Consider the following 22,033-nt stretch of genomic DNA (forward strand, 5'->3'; position numbering starts at 1 on the left):
GAAAAAACCCGAAGGCTTGCCTGTGACAGTTACCAATAAGGACGGCGTGAGGGCATGCCGAAGTTTGAAGAGTCATTTCCCTTTGATTTTGGTAAAGGCCGGTGCAGTGCGATTTTACTGCAGGACGTAAGGAAATAAATCGAAGGGAAGAAAAAGAGAAAAGCAGTGAAGAATAGGAAAATGCACCAAAATTACGAGCAGAAGCCATTTAAAAGAAGAAAATATTCTACAACAGATGAAGAAAGTTTTAATTTCTTTTCACATTAAACATTGTTTACCACAATCAGCTAACAGAAATTTCTGCAACATTGGTCAAGATGACATCAAACTAAGGATAGATGTTTGTTATGAGAAAACCTCATTTAATGTGACTGACGATGTTAGATACTATATTTTTCATGATAGGAGAAGATACAACCTATCTCGAAGAGAAAGCAAATAATTCAGATCAAGGAGACATGCTGAGGTTTTAATAAAGAAGAAAAGCTTCGCCTTGTCCAGAACACTTAACAGAGTCTAGGATAATTTAGGTAAAAGAGGTGAGTTAGATACCAAGCACTGGGCAGGGTCACAGGCCCATAATTCAGGCTTTATTTACATTACCAGATCTATGCAGCCTTTACCTTTCGGTAAGTGAGCTGTTATTTTTGGCAGAGGGATCTTCAATAGTAGCCTTGGATATGACAAATCATATTGTAATCATCAGGCAGTCCAAGGAACTATTTTAAGAGGGATAGTTGAGTATTTTCGTGTATATACTATTAAGGCATCTAAATTTTTGGTGTTTTCAGTATATAATTTTACTGCTTTTTTTTTTTTTTTCATTTTGCACAACAATGTTCTTAGGAATTAAGTGACACAATTCTTTCTCTACTGATGAACCAGTTTATCCATTTTGCAAACTTTAAATGGAGGTCTTGTAGAAGGGAAATTTATAACAGGAGAACACACAGAAAAATATATTGAAACCCAATAGAGAATAGTTTTTAAACCATCATACAAATTCAATCATAATGAACTGATAGTCTTTAACTTTGGAAAAACAGAAGAGCAATTAGAATTAAAACAGGTATTAAAAATAATCACCAGTAGTTTGCTTTACAAAAGAACAGAGCCATAAATGGCTTAATTGCCCCATTCAGTAACTACCAGATTCTTCTTTAGTCAAACACTAAGGGAATTCACATTTGAGCTAGTCAACAAAGCATATAAATATTTAACATCCGAATACAACATTTTAGTGATAACAGAGACTGCATAATTCTACCCATTGTTGCTCTGTGCACAAATTAACCAGGTTAAATATCAAAGATACACTGTGAATACTCCTGAAACTAACAATGGAATATTACGCAAAATTTTTAAAGACTCAGAAATAAAAGTAGAACACAATTTTAACATGGATGAGACGGTGCTTAAACAACAATCAATTTAATCAAGACCTTTAAAATTACCACTGAAATAAATGCACTACGATATTTTATTTTTAGTTTACAGAAAGAATCTCTAAGTACAGGTTGCAGAAAGAAAATGTTTAGTGCTATTTACATTCATTTTAAAACTCTGCTCTATACAAATTTAATTCTGATCAGTATGAACAATATTTTCGTAGATCTACTGCATATAAAGCCTTTTCATCAAAGCACTGACAATGAGTAAAATAACCTGATTACCTTTAGACAAAGCTGACCATTTGAAACCATTTACACTTAATGTTTTCTTAAGGGCCATGGACACTTAAAGTACAGAACATAATGTCAGCCTGCAACTTCGTTCTCATAAAGGCTAAAGTTATTTATATGGAATATTGTTCTATATACTACACGCCAATCTATATTTAAGTTCTATAGTTAGGTATTTTATAAGTTTTTTATTAAATATATTCTACACATATTTGTAATTTCATCCAGGAAGAATTTCTTCCCAGTGAAAAAATATAAAATCTTTTATATTTTTACAGGTTTAGATGAAACTAGCTCATGCTTTAGTGCTGTGCAAATTGGTTTTAGCATTATCAATTTTTAAATGATTGGTACAAAACAAAAGAACGTCATCCTTAATCATGTAGTACGCCTTAAAAAATCAGCTTTTGATTTTAATACAATTGCAAGCACTAATACCAAATGCAAACTACATAAAGAAACAAAATTGGTTACTATGGAGAATTATTTCAATTTTAAGAATTCATTTGAACCCCAATGAGTGAGTGTGACACTGGACGGTTACAGACGAGCAATTTTGGAAAAATCCAATTTGCTGATCTTCGAATACATAAAATTGATAAGTAAATGAGGTTTTCTATTATCTCTGTGCGGCAATGAACGTCTACGAGAATGGAACTGACCCTCCCACGTTAAGGCTAGGAAGCGCACTCGCACCCCTTTTGTGCTGTGTGGACAAGCACTCAGTGGCCGCGGGACTGAGGAGTGCAGGTGTGAAAGGAAACGCAATTCGTTTCGTCAGCTCTCCGCCGAGTGCTTTAAACAACAGGCACGTTTTGTTTTTTCGTTTGTTGCCATGAAAGTAGTCACACTCAGTTTTGTACTCTGTGCCAGTGCAGCCACCATGGCTGACTTTGATAGAATTCACCCACCATTTCCATTTCTATTCCATTTTTCCCTCTCCAGTGGGCCCACTAATTAACTTCATTAATTGCTGAGTGTTTTCCAGTGCGGAATTGTGTTTCCGAGCACTTTTAAGGTACCATAAACCATGTTGTAAAATCTGCTGATGAAGAAAATAACGTCAATCTTTTTTAGTGCAAACTATATTCGGAACACTTGATTTGTTAGTTCTGGTGATGAAAATTTGTGGCGGCAAAATGGTTTCCGCTAGGAAGGTAACTTGCGAACTGGGCGCCTAGAGATTGACAGCATCCAAAAACCAATAGATTTTAAAACCGCTCAACAGAAACGAAGAAACTAGAAATAAAAACGCATGGTGAAAAAATGTTCTTGGTTCTTTTTACTTTGATGAGGAAAGATGACAGCGTTCATGGGATCATTCAGGTCCATGGATTTACAGGCAGACTCTTCCTAAGGGTTTCCGAAGCAATGTCGGGTCTCTTCTGTCCCAGCAGCGAGAAAGACATAGACCACATGACAGCACACGCGGCACACGGTGTTTACAGGATTACGCAACAATTACTCTCTCCAGTCTTTTCGCGATTCCTCTGACCTAGAGAAAATGCAGAAAAGCCTTGCTTACAAAAGTGCTCGAATCAGGGGCTGCGGGGGAGGGGTGGCATCCAAACATAGTAAGAATTTGTTTTTAATGTCTGCAATTTTTTTTTAATTAAAAAGCTGTAATTATAATTATAGCCTGTTTTCATTATAGCCTGTTTCCAGGATGTCTGGTTATTTGCTTAACAAGCTCTGTCCATAAACAATGAAAACTTCCTTTCCCTCAGAAGGTTCAGAAAAAAACCAAGAACCATTTCGAGTGCCTGTCTCCGCGGCTCAAGTGAGTAACAACCTCTGCGGTACCCGGCTTACCTTGAGAGTTTGGCTCTGGCAATGTCTCTCTGGCCACCAAATGCATCACCGTTGTTTTGCCAAAAGGAAGTTTTAATGCTATGGGAAAAGCAGAAGGTAGTTTGTCACATACATACTGACCGACTGAAATCACCAGTCGGAACTGAAACCACTTAAAGAATCGATCGCTTTCTGCAGGACTTCCTCAGCAGACTGAACTTCTTACCAGTTAGAGCACGTCTTACAAAATGAGATTAGGTCAATATTCTCAGAAACAATTCAGAAATTATTCTGTCCAGCTATGGCCATTAGTCTGACACAGATATCCGTAATGCTTAAGAAAGGGGACAAGAGAAAATGCTTAAGAAAGGGGGCAAGAGAAAAGGGGACAAGAGGAGAAAAGAAACTAAAAAAAATTTTCGAGACTACCTTTTCTAGATTAGGGAAAAGTTTAGATTAAGAGAGACTTGTTTCTAAATCTAATTATCTATGAAATATGCAGTCACTTAAGAAAATTACTGCCTTGAACATACCACCGTGGTGTCAAAATAGAAGAAACAACAAATTTAATTTTAAATATTTATTCTCAACCCTGTAGAATTCAGTTAGAAAACAATTTTCTCTCAAAGGTTACTTTAAGAGAATCACTGTCTTGGTATTCTTAATAATCACTGTTTTCTAATTAAGTCTTAATTTAAAAGGTTTTTCTCATTCCTAATAGAATGGTTTTATTATGAAAAGTTTATTATGAAAAGTAGAATAATGCAACACATACCCATATGTCCACAAACCACTTAAGCAAATACAAACACTGAGTTTCATGGTGAATGTCTTTGTTATTCTGTATATAAAATTAGAAGCAACCAGTATAAAACAACTTAGGAAGTTATTGCCACAGGCGGGATGTTTCAGGTCTGACATCCAGAACTACGTTCTCTTCACAGACTACAAACTTAAGGCAGGTTTATAATCAGGCAAGTGTGGCCTTCCCGTTACCTGCTTCTGAAATCCTGCTCTATAGGATGATGGTTAACATGCAGATTTCAAGAACAGTACTAAATACCTTCAACGCTATTAATATTTAACGTAACCAAGGTGAGTTTCCATCTTACTTAAAGTTGGTCAGCCATTATTTGGTCTACTCTCTTCACTTCTCAAGTTCAAGTGAAGGAGGATGGCTCACAAATACACACTACGATGAAAGAAGAGGAGGGACTTTTCCGGAGAATCCCCTAGGTTTGATTTAACAATAAATGCAAATAAGATTTGCTATTATAAAAAGTCTCATTAAGTGTACTGGGAAAACCTGACTGCACTTAAAGCTGCATATCACTCCCCTTCCATTTCTGGACTCTATCTAGTAAGCCAGATCTGGGTTGAAAATCGCATCTCTGCTACTTGCCAACGGGAGACGGGTCACGGGCAAGTCAGTCACCTGCTCCCAGGCCTCAGTTTCCCGTGCCCAAATTGGAGATGGCAATTCCATCACCTGCCCCTTCCAGCTGTATCGATTAAATGAAGTAATCCAAGGAAAGTGCTTACGGGGCTCGGAACAAAGAAAGCAGGCGGTGAACACCACCCTGTTGTGGTCATCATCAGTTTGAGAAAGCAACGAATCTCAGAAAACAGGTAAGTGAATGGAGACGCGGGACAGGGCTGGGAAGCTGCTGGGTAAAGGTTTACCATCTGAAGCTACACATTTGATGGGGATTATTATTTTTCTTCTGCATTTGAATTTTAACTAGAAATAGTAGATATCGATGCTAACAGTATCAAAGAAGGTAAAGGGAAGAGGGATACAAGAATTTAAGAGGCTTTGTCTTTCCTTCTCTGCGGATGCCTCTGCTTTCTACTGTGACACCGTACAATATCCACAACAGTTTTCAACCTTACATAAAAGTCACCAGGAATTCAATTATTCCAGTTGTAGACTGGGAGATGGGGAGGGGGAGGAGAAAAAGAGAGGGAGAGAGAGAGAATGAGAGGGAGGGAGGGAAAGAGACTGCGAGAGAGAGAGAGAGAGAGAGAGAGAGAGAGAGAGAGAGAGCGCGCGCTTTCCTCCAACTAGCCAGCACGCAGAAATCTGCATTTTTCTAAATAAGTATTCCAGCTGATTCTTATGCCAGAGTCTCCAGCACATTTTGGGAAACAATGATCTGGAATGTACTGGATGTCAAACTTGTAGCTGATCTTATTTTCTTTTATCCTTCTTTATCCTTAATAAGACAGTTATCACACCATTTCTTTGGTAGACTGAAATTCTATGCAACTAGAAGGTTGTATCTCAAAAAAGGACATTCAGGGCTATGTTTTAAGGAAACTTGGTAACAAAAAATTACTAGAAGCACCAAGTCTCCTGGTTTAACCTCCCACAAAGTGCCTGAACCCCACCCATGGCTGTACCTACTACTTGTACGGAACCAATAACAAGGATTTCACTCTTTTCCCTTAGTGACATACCCCTTCTTTAGGCAGCCTGACATGTTCACATAATTTTGTGCTGAATAATCTGTCCACTTGATTTCCAGCTGTTGGTCCTAAGTCTAATTCAGAGGCCAAACCAGAGCAAGTCTCAAGCCATGCAAACGTAGCCTACGCCCTTCTCCACACAAGCCATTCAAACATCTGAAGACAGTTACTACGGCCCTGTGTACCGTCTCCTTCATTATCCACACTCAAGAACACACGGAGACTAAAAAGAAAAATTGTGACCAAAAAACAAACAGTTGAATGTTATTATTCAACCTTTATCAAACACCCAGGTATACTGATCAACTTGAAAGGTCTGGCTTATGCCTCCATGTTATTTGTCTAAATCACTAAGACCAGAAGTCGTTTATTTTGTTTTTGAAAATATTGACAGCAATACAGAAGGAAAACAGTAACAACAAGTCAATCTGTTAATTCTACAAACACAAATTCCAAAGAAGTACTAGTAAAAATTTATACTTTAATGGGAATGAATCAGGAGTTTGATTTTAACACAAATCCCATGATCTTCCTTTAATACAAAGTTGAAGCTTTGGGGCCACAACAAAAAGATAATGAAAGACGGAAGGGAAATTTCTCACATTCGTCAATACTCAAACGGAAACAGAGTCTCAAGATTCATCCATGCAGTTAAGATATTAAATTCAATCAACATCACAAGAGCTTATGTGCAGCAGAGACAATCAAGTAAAGACTAAAGATAGCCTATCCTTCATGAAGGAGTTGGTCCATGCAACTTTGTGAGAGATCTAGAAAAAGAACAACAACAACAACAAAAAAAGCTGTATTTTATTTATTTAGTTTTACTTATTTGTTTCAAATGTGTAATATATACTTGGAAAAGAACCATCTACAGGCAAAAAAAAAGATTGGGGGGTCAGCTATCTGGAGATGAATGGACTTGCCGAGAGATCAATATCCTCTAATAACTTATTTTATTTTAATGCTTAGTTTGTATCACTCATTCATTCTTCAATTTATTTCAGCTAAGACACACACACACACAGTTCACTGATTTCTCCTACCTGCCCCCTCTGGCAACCACAGATCTGTTCTGTGAGCTTGGTTTGTTCGTTTCTGTATTTACCGATCATCCTCATATCAAAGAGCATGTGGTGTTTGTCTTTCTCTTATTTCCATGTTCTCTTAGTTCCATGTTCTCTTATTTCCATAATACAACATGTCTTATTTCCATGTTGTAAATGGCAAGACCTCATTCTTTTTTATGGCTGGCTAATATTCCTGTGTGTGTGTGTGTGTGTGTGTGTGTGTCTCCCATTTTCTTCAGAAATGCGTATCATCAATAAACACAGGTTGCTTCTACATCTTGACTGTGTAAAAGACGCTGCAACGAACATGGTGTGGCTATCTTTTTGGAGTCAGGGTTTTCATTTTCTTCAGGTAAAAACACAGAAGTGAAGTTGCGGGAACATATGGTAGTTCTATTTTTTACTATTTTGAAAACATTTTTAAAAGCTACATTTTGAAAGTAGCTCGGTAGACAGCAGCACTTTTTAGACTAGTTACCTAACACTGCCACTGAAACCTGGTCATGAGTGAAATGCTGTCCTGAAATGTTCCACCTGCCTGATACTGTCATCATAAATCATTTGCATCCATCTCCGCCGGCCCTTATCACCCCCTACGCTGAGTGGGTTTTATCCGTTTCTACTACGCGATACTAACGCACCCGGAGGATTCTATCTTGTTCGACCCACTATCTCCGTGTAGCATGTAAGGAATAAATACATGCTGAAGGAACGAATGAAAATATCCTACCTTTAAGGAAACACAGTAAACATTTCCCAGTTAGGTTTAGAGAAAAAAGTCATACTATATTTAAACAAAAATATAAAAGTAGATCACCTCATCTGCCTACCAATCTCTGATTATCAGGATACACTTATAAACCCTGCTGGTGGTAGAGAATGTACCCCATTAGGAGGCACTATTGAGCTACATTTCTCCAATCACATGTAAAGAGCGGTAGTACCAAAGAAGCGTTTACTGTGTGCCAAGCACTGTTCTAAGTGCTTTGAAGAGAGAGACTAATCTGACCCTCCCGACCTAGGAGGTAGGCACTGTTGTTAGCCCATTTTATCGATGAGAAAAGTGAGGTAGCTACCCCAAGGGTACACAGAGGGAAGTGGTGGCGCTAGGATACAGCTTAGACCATCTGGCTCTAAATCTGCTTTTAATCCCCGTACTACACTGTCTCCCTGATGTTACTCCTTTACCTTCATTCTTGCACGACGGGCAACTGTATCAGTTAGAGTCAAACTGAAAACAAATTATCATAAATTTTTCCTACTTTGTGTGTCTGGCTTTAACTTAAAAATATTACATCTGATTTATATTATCTAAAAAGTACAATAAAATTAAATTCACAAAATAATAGGTATAGACTACTTCTAATGAGAGTTTATTTCATAAGGGAGTAAATACTTATCACAGTGCTTAACTTAAATTTATGAGAATGCAAAATGTAAAGAATAGGCAGAATTTATGAGTTTGAAATTATAATTTTTTTGTAAAATCAGACAATAGCATTTAAAAAATGTTTTTTTTATTTTTTTTAATTTTTTTTTTTAACGTTTATTTTTGAGACAGGGAGAGACAGAGCATGAACAGGAGAGGGTCAGAGAGAGGGAGACACAGAATCTGAAACAGGCTCCAGGCTCTGAGCTGTCAGCACAGAGCCCGACGCGGGGCTCAAACTCACGGACCGCGAGATCGTGACCTGAGCCGAAGTCGGCCGCTTAACCGACTGAGCCACCCAGGCGCCCCTAAAAAATGTTTTTTAACATTTACTCATTTTTAAGAGACAGAGAGAGACAGAGCACGAGCGGCGGAGGGGCAGAAAGAGAGGAAGACACATAATCCAAACCAGGCTCCAGGCTCTGAGCTGTCAGCACAGAGCGCGAGGGAGGTCTTGAACCGACAGACTGTGAGATCATGACCTGAGCCAAAGGCAGCGTGGCCCTTAACTGAGCCACCCAGGTGCCCCCAGACAAGGCATTTAAACAAACAAATGAATAATGCTGCCTGAAGTAAACATTAAATCCCATTACAAAGGTGATTATTACCTCCTAATGTGACATTTCCATGTAGAAATCGTCCTTGATAAATAAGTCGTAGAATATTTGGACTGCTGACCTGCTCTTCCTCCCAGTCTGAAAAGAACGAGTGAACCGTTAGGTGTATTTAAAGAAGAGTTAAGGTATTATGTCATTGTTCAAAACATTCAGATGCAAATCGGATAGAGAACACATCCTGGAGCCTCCCAATAATGGAAACAGTCACCATTCACAACAGTCAATCACTGCAGGCCTGGTTCTTGGTAGTGCTTCTCATTAATAAGAGCTACAGAAAGACTAGTGTTTGCTTAAGAACAAAATATAGTCCTGAAGGTTAAAACTTAAAACAAGATGGGGAAAAAAATCTAATCCTAGGTAAAGTGAAATGTCATTTGAAAACTAATTGCTATTACCAGTAATTAACAAAGAATATTACAATGTTCCGATATCCGTACCTGTTAAATTATGTATCTGAAGCTAGAAACAATTTAACAAAGATTTTAATATACCCATATAGAGAATAACAAAAACATTATACCTCAATAAGGCTGGAGAACAAAAAATTTTAAAATAACAAAAAAAATTAACAATGTTTACTTCTGGATGTTGATTTATTACATTGTCTTCTGAAGCCATATGATAAATATTATAGAAGACACAACTTTTAGTTCACTTTGCCCAAATACTCAGACGAAACTCGAAAAATAACATACATTAGAAGATACTACAAATATGAAAGCTAGGGAAGTATATAAAGAAAATCAAAAGACAAACTGGAAGGGTAACAGAATATTTCACTTTGTGTATAACGTATGTTATAGTGAAATATGGAATACTACTCTGTTAAAATAATGATTTAATAAGGACTGGTACTGGACAGGGTCCAGGGTTAGTAATTTTACTAGCTGGTGGATATAATAATTTAAGTTCCTACTGTGACAAAGGTTGGAGAATTCTATTATCATCTTTCTCAAGAATTCTAGTATGATGTGTTTGTTTCCTACAGAAGCTCCTATTACCAGGAGGTAACTATCAACACAAGGATGAGTTTAAAATATCCTAAAGAGAAGTGACAGAAAAGAGGTAAGTAGAGCACTTTCCTTCTGAGTGTTCAAAATGATGAATATGAACTTGATAAAAGCGTGCCCCCCACTGACTCAGCACAACAGAAATGGGAGAGGACACATGAACTGGAGTCATTTCTCCCCCAGCTCCCGGTACCTTTTCTCCTGGTCCGTCCCCCCACCCCCCCACCTGCCCTTAGGTGCCTCTGTTGCCTTCTGATCCTGGTGCTCTCAGGTCCCTCTTCTTCTAAAAGAAAGATCAACTAAGCCTTTACCATTTTAGTATGGACTACTTTGAATTCACCACACCCCAAATTACTGTTTAATAGACTATTTCTGGTCAAGATGAAAGTGTCCATATAAATAAAGACAAATGACAGGGTCTAATTCACTGGAAAAAAAAAACTTAAAGCTACACACTTCATTATTTTAGAGACTGTTGTGATTTCCATGCACTTCATGGGTTTAATATGCTATCTACCCTCCCCTCTCAGAGGATCTAAAACTTAGCAAGGCCTATAGAAGAACAATGCTTTAAGGAGGAATTTCAGCAACTAGGAACACGTATTTAGTGGCTACTGTTTTGCACCCCAACCCGGTAAGAGCTAGGTGTCTGATTACTCCGCCTATTAGCAATATTCCGCTAAACTGCCAGAGGGGACCAAGGACAACTAACTGTTGCCAAAAATATACCGCACCAAGCGTTTTTTTTTTCTACTCATTTAATGTTTACTACACTTTCATTATTAGCACTAATATTTCATATTAGCAAATATTTACATGTGCTGACCTTTAGTGTATGGAGATAAAATGCAGAGCTAGGTTTTTAATTTGAATATTTTATATAAAATAAAAACGACTGATTCCTATTCCCTGCATTGTCTAAAACTGCAGAGCAGAAGTGGTAAACTTAGGAAAGGCTGGGCTCAAAAGTTTGTATGTGAAAATAAGTAACGTAAGATTGATACGATTTCAGTGCTCGTAGATGGCGGTTCATTCATTTGGGACACCATTTATGGCAAACACCTGCACTTGAGTCCTGTCTTTGTTTACTCTGTCAGGATTTTTAAGGAATTAAAAGCAATTTTCATATCTAAGTCTAACAATTATGATGCTAAAGCTTTTTTTTTTTTTTTTTTTTTGCCACAAGTTACAATGCTGCCCTCCACAAATTACTGTTTAAGAGGGACTGCCCTTTTTTGTCTTGTGTAACATTTTCTACAATACCATCGATGTCTAAACTGACCTTTACCCTCTCCTCCCCAAATCATACAAGTAATCTTCTATATCATATTTAGTAAAACATCACTATTAGACAGGTATTTAAAAATACTTCTCCAGGGCACCTGGGTGGCTCAGTCAAGCGTCCAACTTTGGCTTAGGTCATGATCTCATGATTCATGAGTTTGCGCCCCATGTCAGCCTCTATGTGGACAGCTCAGAGCCTGGAACCTGCTTGAGATTCTGTGTCTCCCTCGCTCTCTGCCCTCCCCTGCTCATGCTGTGTGTGTCTCTCTCTCTCTCTCTCAAAAATAAATAAACATTAAAAGAAAAAAAATTTTAAATGCTTTTCCTACTATAGTTACCTGTCCTGCCTGGCTATGAAGGAAATCTAATATTCTTAGAGCCCCAACTTTAATCTTCTTCCGCTTTTCTGAAAGTCCTTCTTACCTCTAACCTTTAGAGGTTACCCTTAGAAGTAACCATTCCCTTGGTTACCAATGGAAAAAAGATCCAGTCATTTGAAAGTATTTGTCTAAACCAGTGTTTCTCAAGCGCAGGTCTATGAATCCTGAGTTCATGAACAACACAGCCGTGCTCCTAGGGTCTAAAAGTCCTCCTCAAGAATTTTAAAATCATGCTTTCATTTTCATGATAATCTGGAAGAGATTATCCACATCGTTCAAATAATCACCTTGTACTCCCTTGGGATTTATTGCCCACATATGCACTTTATGATCGTACTGCCACCAAGCAGTACCTCTTTAATTGTCAAGAGGCTCATAAGAAAAGGACGGAGGTTGGCTCAATACGTAAACAATGCATTCTTGCTAAGTGACAATTGGGTACACTGTGTGAAGGAAGCTTTTGTGGTGAACCTGCAGATAACTGGGTCCTCATACAGCACACAGTAGCAGAGGCAAGCCAAGCTCAACGGTCCTTTGCTTGTGGTGCAAGCAGGGAGTTGGTTTTAGCAAATATACATCATCTGGCACATTAATGTTGTTAATTTGAACATTATTGGTTTTTGAGTTATACTTGTGCTTGTGGTTGTATACGAGTTAATAAGGATAAAGCATCTTAATTGGGTTTTATGTTTCTATCTTTAAAAAAAAAACAACACTCTAACAAAAATAATTGGAATCAGCACTAGGGAATCTACAGAATTTTCTTCCTCTAAAGGAGTTCCATATATTATTTAAGGTTCAGAAACACTGATCTGATTGATTCATTTTGAATACACTGCGTTCTTTGTTGAAACGAGTCTTGTCCTTTAAAAGTCCACTGTTTTCACTAGTAAAATTAAGTGAAATCAGCTGAAACCTTCGTATCACTATAACACACGCCCTAAGAAGGATCGAGATGACTGAGGCAAAGTTCAAAGGAAAAACACAAGCTAACGACTCACTTTAGGATGGCAAGACAAAGTCTTATTACATGGAAAAGAATCAGAGAAGAAAGGAATACCATCCTCCCCTCTCTCAAATTTTGTGTTGTCATGGATACTGGCTTGAAAATGCAATGCGTAAATGGATTTTGTACCTTCTTGCCCCTTGTAGATCAGAGGACACATGAAGTGACAGGAATTAGAAACTTTGTGTTAGACTCAATGTTAAACTGGTTACATATAGGAGAGAACAGTGAGAATGCATTATAATTTTTTTAAAACCTTGTTTCTCTTTCCTCTTACTTTGTATTCTGGTATAGATTTACTGATATGAAAGTGTGCGCGCGTGTTAGCTATGTTGTGTTTTCCTTTTAAAAACTAATTTTCATTTACATTAAAATGGTTCTGAGGCAAAAACAGGGGTTTTGCAAACTGGCTCCTTCCCCATTTTGCAATGAGGTAGCAGGAGAGCAAAACCTAAGGATGAACACGGCGTTCCTTCCCCTTTAAGGCTGAAGCCTGATACCCCCGATTATTTGTCCTTCTTTGATATCCCTCTAATTTTTTCAAAATGTTTGTGAAACAAGGTAGGGCATCAAGAATTAACATTATTCATTCTCAAGAGAAAAACACCACTCACCCATTGGCCAATTGTCATACACATGCTTCGCAATGTCAGAAGCAGAATCATTAGGAGAAAACAGGAACTCTTTTGTCTTCCCGCTCACCAAGATGAGGCGCAAATTTATCTGAAAGAAGACAATGATTCTTTTAATATAAATCTTGAAATTTTTAAAGTAAAAATGTGACTCTAGGCTTTTCATTTCAATCATATTCTAAAATATTACTAAATGCCATTTTCTGGGTTTTACTTATTTAAATTCTATAAAGCCTTTCTTTTTTTAAAGAATGGGAATTTCGCATATGACTTTATTTCCATTATTTTATTTATTATATATGGGGACAGATATATTTGCCTTAATAAATGAACAAAGGAAAACCAAAATTCATCATACTTTTATATTTAATTGCTCTAACAATGTTCAGAATTGGACTTTTATATGTTATCACGATTACTGTAATATACATACTACCCATTGAAACACAAAAGTGTTGACCTTGCAGATCACATCACTAAATGGGAAAGAAATTTAGTTGATAATCTACTTCTTAGAAAAAATGAGGAGGGAACAATAAATTATACATAGCATTTTAGCCTATAAAAATCACTCAAGTCTAAACAAACTAACCAGAAACAATAAAGACTTTACAGTGGTTAAACGAGGAATCAATAATAGTTGTATCAATCCCAAATGCAATCATTTATTTGGGGACAGTAAAGGAGGAGCTATGTGTGACAAAGGCCATAAATTCACGCTCAGTGAATAAACTAAGGTAAATAAATAAAGGAATTAAAGTTTTTGAGATCCAATGAATTTACATTTCCAAATAAATATATTTGTTTATACCTTTTATAACACATTTCTAAATGTTCATTTTTTAAAATATTTTTTCGCTATCCAGAATTAATTTGATGTTATTTTTTAAAAACTATGGTATCACTCATTTCTGTTACGGAAAAGTAGGTGGGGTTTTCTGTACTTCGGGGACTGTTAAAGAGAGCAAATAAGACCTTCCCCAAAGTTGGGCCTACTCCAGAGTGGAGTCCTGGGACCGGCCCAGCTGCTTTATATATAAAGAACAGAGAACGTCATTGTACTGGTTTGATTGTACCCAGTCTCAGGTTAGCCAAGCTCTCTTCTTCAGTTACCAATACTTTTTCCTCTAAAAAAAAAAAAAAAAAAAAAATACCAGAACATCTTGAAGATGGCCACGTCTACAATGAATAAATTGGCTCCTAACACAGTACCATTAAAGATACCAGGTCACTGATTTACTATCTCTCACCACCATGGCCAATGCCACTTCCCAGTGCCTCAGCGCTTTGAAAAAGTATTGAAAGTTATAAAATAACTCCTCTAGAAAAATGCTCTGCACAAACAATTCCTCATTCACTGGGATGTGGCTGGATCCCATATTAGGTGGGGTAGATACAATATTAGAAATTGTATTCTAACTGTATGTGCATTGTATCTCCATAAAAAAGTTTTTTAGAAGATCAGAGAAAAATCTATATTCCGGGTGAAAAGCTCTTTCTATATGTTCAGTAAGAATTTCTTGCCGCCTTTCCTAACCAGAGTGGAATTAGACCAAAGAGCCTAATATAGGAAGAAATCTGATGAAATCACACTGCAGCAAACAAGTACATTCTTTAAGTTCCATCTGAATAATTCAATAATAGTTTGTAAGGACGATTACATTTTAAGAAAGCACCGCATATTTATTTCCTATAACAAATCAGTAATGAGTGATTCTTAAGGCAAGAAACCCAACAAGCCTATAATACGAATTTTAGTTGTCAGAGATGCCCTACTCATAGCAATCTCTTTATATGTGAATATTGATAAATATACACTATACTCTGAAATTATATGGAGACTTTCAATGGCTTCCCACTTCTACAATAGTATACGAGCCCTTCAGTCATTAATGCCCAAGAAATTATGCCTCTCATAATGGCTCAGTCACGTGTGTTTAACCAGAAAGATAATTAAATTCAAGCCTCCTAAAGATAATGTAAATGATATGAATCTACTTTTTCTCAGAATCATCTTTTTAAGTTCAAAATTAATTTCTACTGGGCTTTTATTCAAATTATAATATCTAAAAATAACGAAGAAAAAAGGGAAAAAAGACTCCTTAGGATCTGTAAAGACAACGCCAAAGCATACTTCGGATTTTCCCTCATATCCATCAATATGGAAACAGGAAAATAAATGGTAGTACATCCTTACTATGGAAATCTGCACAGTCGTTAAACAACATGAGATATAGATCTCTATGATTTGACCAGGAAAGGTGTCCACAAGAGATTAAACAAAATAACATACACACCCCCCCCCCCGCATAAATACGTAACACTAAATGGGTTCATGCAGCAAAGTTCTCAGCATTTCTTTTTTTAAAACTGATACCAATCACTGTCACCAGCAAACTGATGTTTCACTTTTGCTTCATAATCAATGGTCTAAAGAATCTGTGTGCATCTAAGTTTTCAGAATGTTAGAAACTTTTGGCCTCTGGCTGTGTTTGTCCCAGGTTAAAAAAAATTTTTTTTCATGTTTATGGGTTGACATAAACTTTTCAGTTTGACACAGGCCTACTAAGCCCTACTGGTTACTCACACTGGCCTGCTTCATGCCCTTAAGATACCTGCCTGCTCCCAGAAAACAGTTCAGTTTGTAACTCATGGTACAGTTTCAAAGTGGCTTTGGGCTACAAAATCAGAACAAAAAGCAAGAGAATATGAAAAACTCTAAGTCTGTATAAATATATAAATCTAGAACTTATCAAATCTTATAGTTAAAACTATCTCAAACTGACAGTAACAGTTAAAGACCGCTTCAGGAATGAAGTTTATGTCCCAAATTAAAAATACCAGCAATAAACTCACAAAATGAAGTTGCCGAGTAGAGGAACACGTTGCCCAACACGCTTCCAGTGCCCGGTACAATGCCTGGCATACAGTATGCGTTATTTGTTTACCAATAGTTCAGTTTCTTCAGTTTCGATATCCAAGTGGAAATATACTGGAAAAGTCAAGCACTAGGATTCAAATCCAGGCCTCAGCGTTCTGGGCATTTTATCAAATGGCCAGTGTGGGATGGAGAATAAGAATGGATAATAATCATTTCTTGGTAGTCCTATGGACAGACGGATACTTCCAACACGTGACCACCTCTGTGCTCAATCTGTCAGGCTCTGGATCGTCACTGTGAGCAACGTGCCACAGTTGACACAAAGGCTGTCAGTCAGTAAGGCATTTCCAAAAATAAAATTAATTCTGATCTACCATATTCAACACGTATATTGTACCCAATTTTCAAAAGAGGCCGAAGATTGGGTTACTGACGCGGAAGTCAATGGATGAGTCTAGATCTGTTCTTACGCTTATTCTCTATGTGATGACCTTGCTTCTAGACTAGAAGCTTCCATCTGCCTCAGTATACAGTCAAGTGTATCTTCGGACTGTAACACCAATGGAGGAAAACAGCAAATCCCATAGCCTCTTTTTAGGAAAAGTCTTGAAAGCAATCACCCAGATAAACATCTGGATACACAGGTGGGTCAGTAGTTAACTACTCCTATCATAGTAAAAATTTTCTCAAGCTTATTCAGATAAATAATGTTAATTATAGCTACTCTCAGTAAATGCAGGGCATTCCTATAAATGTGAGCTAGTTTCCTTTAAAAGATTATGTTCCAGGGGTGTCTCGGTCGGTTAAGCGTCCGACTTCGGCTCAGGTCATGATCTCACAGCTTGTGGGCTGGAGGCCTGCATCAGGTTCTGTGCTGACAGCTCAGAGCCTGGAGCCTGCTTCGGATTCTATGCCTCTGTCTCTCTCTCTGACCCTCCCCGGCTCATGCTCGCTCTCGCTCTCTCTCTCTCTCAAAAAAAAAAAAAAAAAAGATTAAAAAAATTTTAATTTTTTTTAATGTTTATTTATTTTTGACAGAGAGACAGAGACAGAGAGAGAGGGGGGAGAGAGAGAGAGAGAGAGAGAGAGAGAGAGAGCGCATGAGTGGGGGAGGGACAGAGAGAGAGGGAGATACAGAATCTGAAACAGGCTCCAGGCTCTGAGCTGTCAGCACAGAGCCCGATGAGGGGCTCAAACTCAAACTGTGAAATCATGACCTGAGTTGAAATCGGACACTCAACCGACTGGGCCACAGAGGCGCCCCTAAAAAAAATTTTAAAAGATTATGTTCCAGTTAAATATTTATTAATGAAAGATCGTTTTACTTCTTTGAAAAGCTAAGTCAGTACCTCAAAAGAACTTTTGCTTGTGAAGCAGTAGGATTCTTGGCTCACCAACCATGGATTAAAAACAACTCTTGGGGTGCATGGGTGGCTCAGTTGGTTAAGCGTCCAACTTCAGCTCAGGTCATGATCTCATGGTTTATGGGTTCAAGCCCCGTGTTGGGCTCTGTGCTGACAGCTGGGAGCCTGGAGCCTGTTTCAGACTGTGTCTCCCTCTCTCTGCCCCTCCCCTGCTTGTGCTCAGTCTCTCTCTCAAAAATAAAATAAACATTAAAATTAAAAAAAAAAAAACCCTCTTATTTACAGCTTAAAATGTGATATTCCACATGTACATACTTGTCTAAAAATTAAACTGTTAATGAGGACTCTGAATGACCTCATGAGATGGAATTACTATGTCATACAATCCCCAAGGATGGCGTCTAGATATCCAAATGAGTGACACATTTCATAATTATTTTTGAGGCAAAACAAATCAAAACAAGACTATTAGTGAGGTAGCTACCACGATCATTTTCTTTAAGGCCAGTGGAAATGATAAGGATTCTTCTACGTATGTAATTTCAAGTCAAAAAAAAGTTTTTAGTCAAATTGTCATTCCTATTTGTCAGATTACAGCAATTTGGAGAAACCGCATCTAAAACTTAATTCACACAACAATTTGTATTCAATTGGTCAGGATGAAAAAAACTTAGAGGAAGTAAACAGGGAGAATGGAAGATGGAATTAATTGGAATGGTCTTTAGAAATAAGACAGACAACTATGGAGATGGACCATGTCCTTTAAGAGAAACAGGGCTGTTTTCTACCAAAAGATCAACAGGTTCACCAGAAAAGGAGTTCCCGACTTCTCCTCTGAGTCTTGGAAGAATAAAATGAGTACTGGGGTACTGCACATTCAAGTGAGGAACCTTAGCCCTTGTAGTGCTCATTCCTGCCCTTTTAGCTCAAGGGCAAGCAAGTGGCCAGTGGAGAGATGTTAGACTTTCTTTGCAAATCAGTTTTTTTTTCCGAAGCTCTCAATTTATCTCAAGGGGATTATACTGAGTAGATAAAGCCAACCGCAAAAGGTTACAGACTGTGCGATTCCATTAACATAATATTCCTGAAATCACAAAACTATGGAATGGAGAACGGATTAGTGGTGGCCAGGTTTTAGGAAGTGAAGGGGGAGGGGTGGCTGTGTCTATAAAAGGGAAGCACAAGGGATGCTTGTGATGGAACTGTTCTGTGTCTTACCTCGGTGAGTGGTCACATGAATCTGCACATGTGATAAAACTGCACAGAACTAAACGCAAACGCACACACACAAATGAGTGCATGTAAAGCTGGAGAAATCTGAATAAAGTGTGTGGATTTTATCAGAGTCCATTTTTGCTGTGATAACCGTCCTACAGTTATGTGAGATGCTACCATCAGGGAAAACCAGGTGAAGGGGATATGGGATTCCTCTGTACCATTTCTTACATGGGCTTGCACACCTATAATTATCTCAAAATAAGATTTTTTGGGGGGTGGGTGATGGGTATTGAGGAGGGCACCTTTTGGGGTGAGCACTGGGTGTTGTATGGAAACCAATTTGACAATAAACTTCATATATTGAAAAAAACAAAACAAAACAAAACAAAAAATAAATAAAGAACATTTAACCAAAAAAAAAAAAAAAAGATTTTTTTTAAAGTAAGCACTCAGGGGCACCTTGGGTGGCTCAGTCGGTTGAGCGTCCGACTTCGGCTCAGGTCATGATCTCACAGCTCGTGAGTTCGAGCCCCACATCAGGCTCTGTGCTGACTGCTCAGAGCCTGAAGGCTGCTTAGGATTCATTCTCTCTCTCTCTCTCTCTCTCTCTCTCTCTCTCTCTCTCTCTCTCTCTCTTTCTCTCTCTCTCTCCCTCTCTGCCCCTAACCCACTCATATTCTGTTTCTGTCTCTCTCAAAAATAAACATAAAAAAAATTTTTCTTTTAAACTAAGCACTCAGCTTGCTAATAATGTATATGGTATTATATGTCTGTCTTTACTTATTTGCATTTGAAGACAAATTAATGCTTTTTAAAAATTAATACTGTATTAAAGTAGCTACTTGATATAGAAAAAAGTATATAAGTCTATCAGTGACTTTTTTTAAGACAATGTATAAATTTTAAAATAGATAAGCATATCTTCTTTTTCCTAGAGTTATGGATTTATAAATGGTATATTCTGGATTTCTGTTCATTACAGAAAAATGGAATGAGGAAGAAATGTGCTCTTTTTTTTTTTTACATAGAACTGATTTAAAACAAATTATTCACACAACTGCAGTGCTAAATTATGGTAATCATATTTCATAAACTTGCCTTTAGTTGCTCATTTCTTCAAATATTTTCTGAAACAGACAGTGTGCTTGGTGTCTGTATTACAAAAGACTTATTATGAAAGCCTTTGAGGATTTCATAACCTTGAAACTATGAGAGACATCATTGTGGGGGAGAGGGGTAGCTAGGATGTAAAATTTAAGTGCTCATAAATATTAGCTGAATTAATTTTAAAAACATAAAGGAGAACCTGGAATCCGACATTCCAGAGTCGGGTCTTTTTTTTTTCGGTACAGTGAATAAAGGAGTAGAAATGCTAACACCTGCCATTTATTGTGTGGCTTTAGTTGTATTTTGGGTACTGCACTTAGTTACTAGTCACCCAGCCCATTTCTGAAGCAGTTCTTCCTACTCCCAGTTTAGAGTTGTGGGAATGCATTTAGAGACTTTAATAAGCGGGTAAACTGAGATTTGAACCGGGGTGTGCTAACAGCCCAGTATTTGATGTTCACCACTCGGGTCAAGTGAACCAGGTGGTCGTGGCAAATTCCTTACCAAGGTCTCCATGTTGGTCATCATCTTAACCACTCTTGCCCTCCCTATGCTCGGACCACAGGTATCTTTTTTCAGCTCCTCAAAACTGCCAAGTTCTTACTTGCTTAAGGCCCTTGTGTGTAGAACGCTGGGTGCCCTATGCTCCCCACCCCAAGCCCCACACACTCTGGCTTCAATGTGTTTAAGGCGGGACGGCATAAATAAATCCTCCCGAGCAATGACACAAAATTTTTGAAGAAAACAGTAGAAAAAAAATTCAAAATAGAATTAGAGAAGCCAAGAAAGCGTTCCTATTCCCCACTGGAATGAAGCAGAAGTCCTATTTGTGGAGAAGTTAAGGCATCCAAGGAAACAGATTTTTACCTCTAAGAAAACACACCTCAATTCTTGTCTCTGAATTTACTTGTATTGTGGGGTCATAAACTAAGGTACGTTGAGATCTGCTAAATGACTTGAAACTATGGGATCTTTTTCTACACTCTTTTTAGCACTCAGCATGATGTCGATTCTAATACACACGGAATATAAAATCTTTATAGGTAACAACACTTACCTGCCCTGAACCATAGGCAAAGGGGAGCCTAGAGAGTTCTCCAGTTTAAGTTCCAAAGTAAACTTTCATGACATCTCATTTTAGTTGGCATGTGATTTTCCAGAACACTTAACTCATTTTGAAATGTAGGTGGAGAACGACATTCCAAAGCAACATTTCATGCTTTTTAAATTATATGAACCTGCCAGCTATTTATTATTTTTTGAGCACTGAACATAAGAAACCGTTGGGCTATACAAATGAATAATAATATTAAATTAGCCTATTTGCTTTCTAGAAAATGTCGACTGATTTTTTTTTTTTTTTTTTTTACTCATCAGTGAAGAAACAAAAGCACAGTTCAGAATCAAATAATGTAGCTCAAAATTTATATGACATTTAGTGCCTGGCACACAGTCAGTGTCTAATTAGCCATTATCACAAATTATCTATCATTGTCATCATCATAACCATTGTTAGTTTAGTAGATCACATTATACTAACTATACAATGCTCTTTCTTAAAATACTTTATAAAGTACAAAACAAGTCTGGGAAACGCTGGTAAAATTAAAATTCCATGAGAAGACTGAACAACATATTTTCTTGAGAAAGCCTTCCAAATTATTCCAAATTATTCTTAGAATTATAATCTTTCAAGTTCCAAATCCTGTAAACTTAGAAAACATGTTGGTTCTGAAAATGAATTATGGTTCTGTTTCACATTAAAACCTGACAGTAGGATACAAGCTAGCTGCTTTAACGAGATTTCAACATGCAAGTGTAGCAGTCTAATTTCCTATACATACTATGGACTAAATAGCGAATTTGAATTTAACCAAAGCAGTCTCTCTGGGACACTGGATTTGTATCTAGGGAAACCTTTGTTTTGAGAAAGACTTTCAGGCCTTAGGACTCAATTAAGAACAACAGTTCAGTACAACTGTTTCTGTCAACCAAGCACCGAAGATATTAAATTATAGATAGGAGAAACGGAACTGGCAAAGGCAAAGCGATAAAGAGGACACTGGGGAAGGGAGAGAGTAGCTTTTCCTGTA

The 22,033-nt window shown here is 37.5% G+C and overlaps 1 protein-coding gene across 1 annotated transcript in view; it reads right to left on the bottom strand.

The window, feature by feature from the left end:
- Positions 1-227: 227 nt before the first annotated feature.
- UBL3 (ubiquitin like 3) overlaps positions 228-22,033 on the bottom strand; it is a 66,580-nt gene continuing 44,774 nt past the window's right edge. Inside the window, exons 2-5 of the mRNA XM_003980276.6 lie at positions 13,353-13,461; positions 9,050-9,136; positions 3,495-3,572; positions 228-3,177 (exon numbers count right to left, since the gene is read on the bottom strand). Coding sequence (XP_003980325.3) covers positions 3,125-3,177; positions 3,495-3,572; positions 9,050-9,136; positions 13,353-13,461 — 327 coding nt within the window. The 3' untranslated portion in view covers positions 228-3,124. The remainder of the gene's footprint in view (positions 3,178-3,494; positions 3,573-9,049; positions 9,137-13,352; positions 13,462-22,033) is intronic.

The sequence above is a fragment of the Felis catus genome, chromosome A1, assembly GCF_018350175.1.
Source record: "Felis catus isolate Fca126 chromosome A1, F.catus_Fca126_mat1.0, whole genome shotgun sequence".
Lineage (NCBI taxonomy): Eukaryota > Metazoa > Chordata > Mammalia > Carnivora > Felidae > Felis > Felis catus.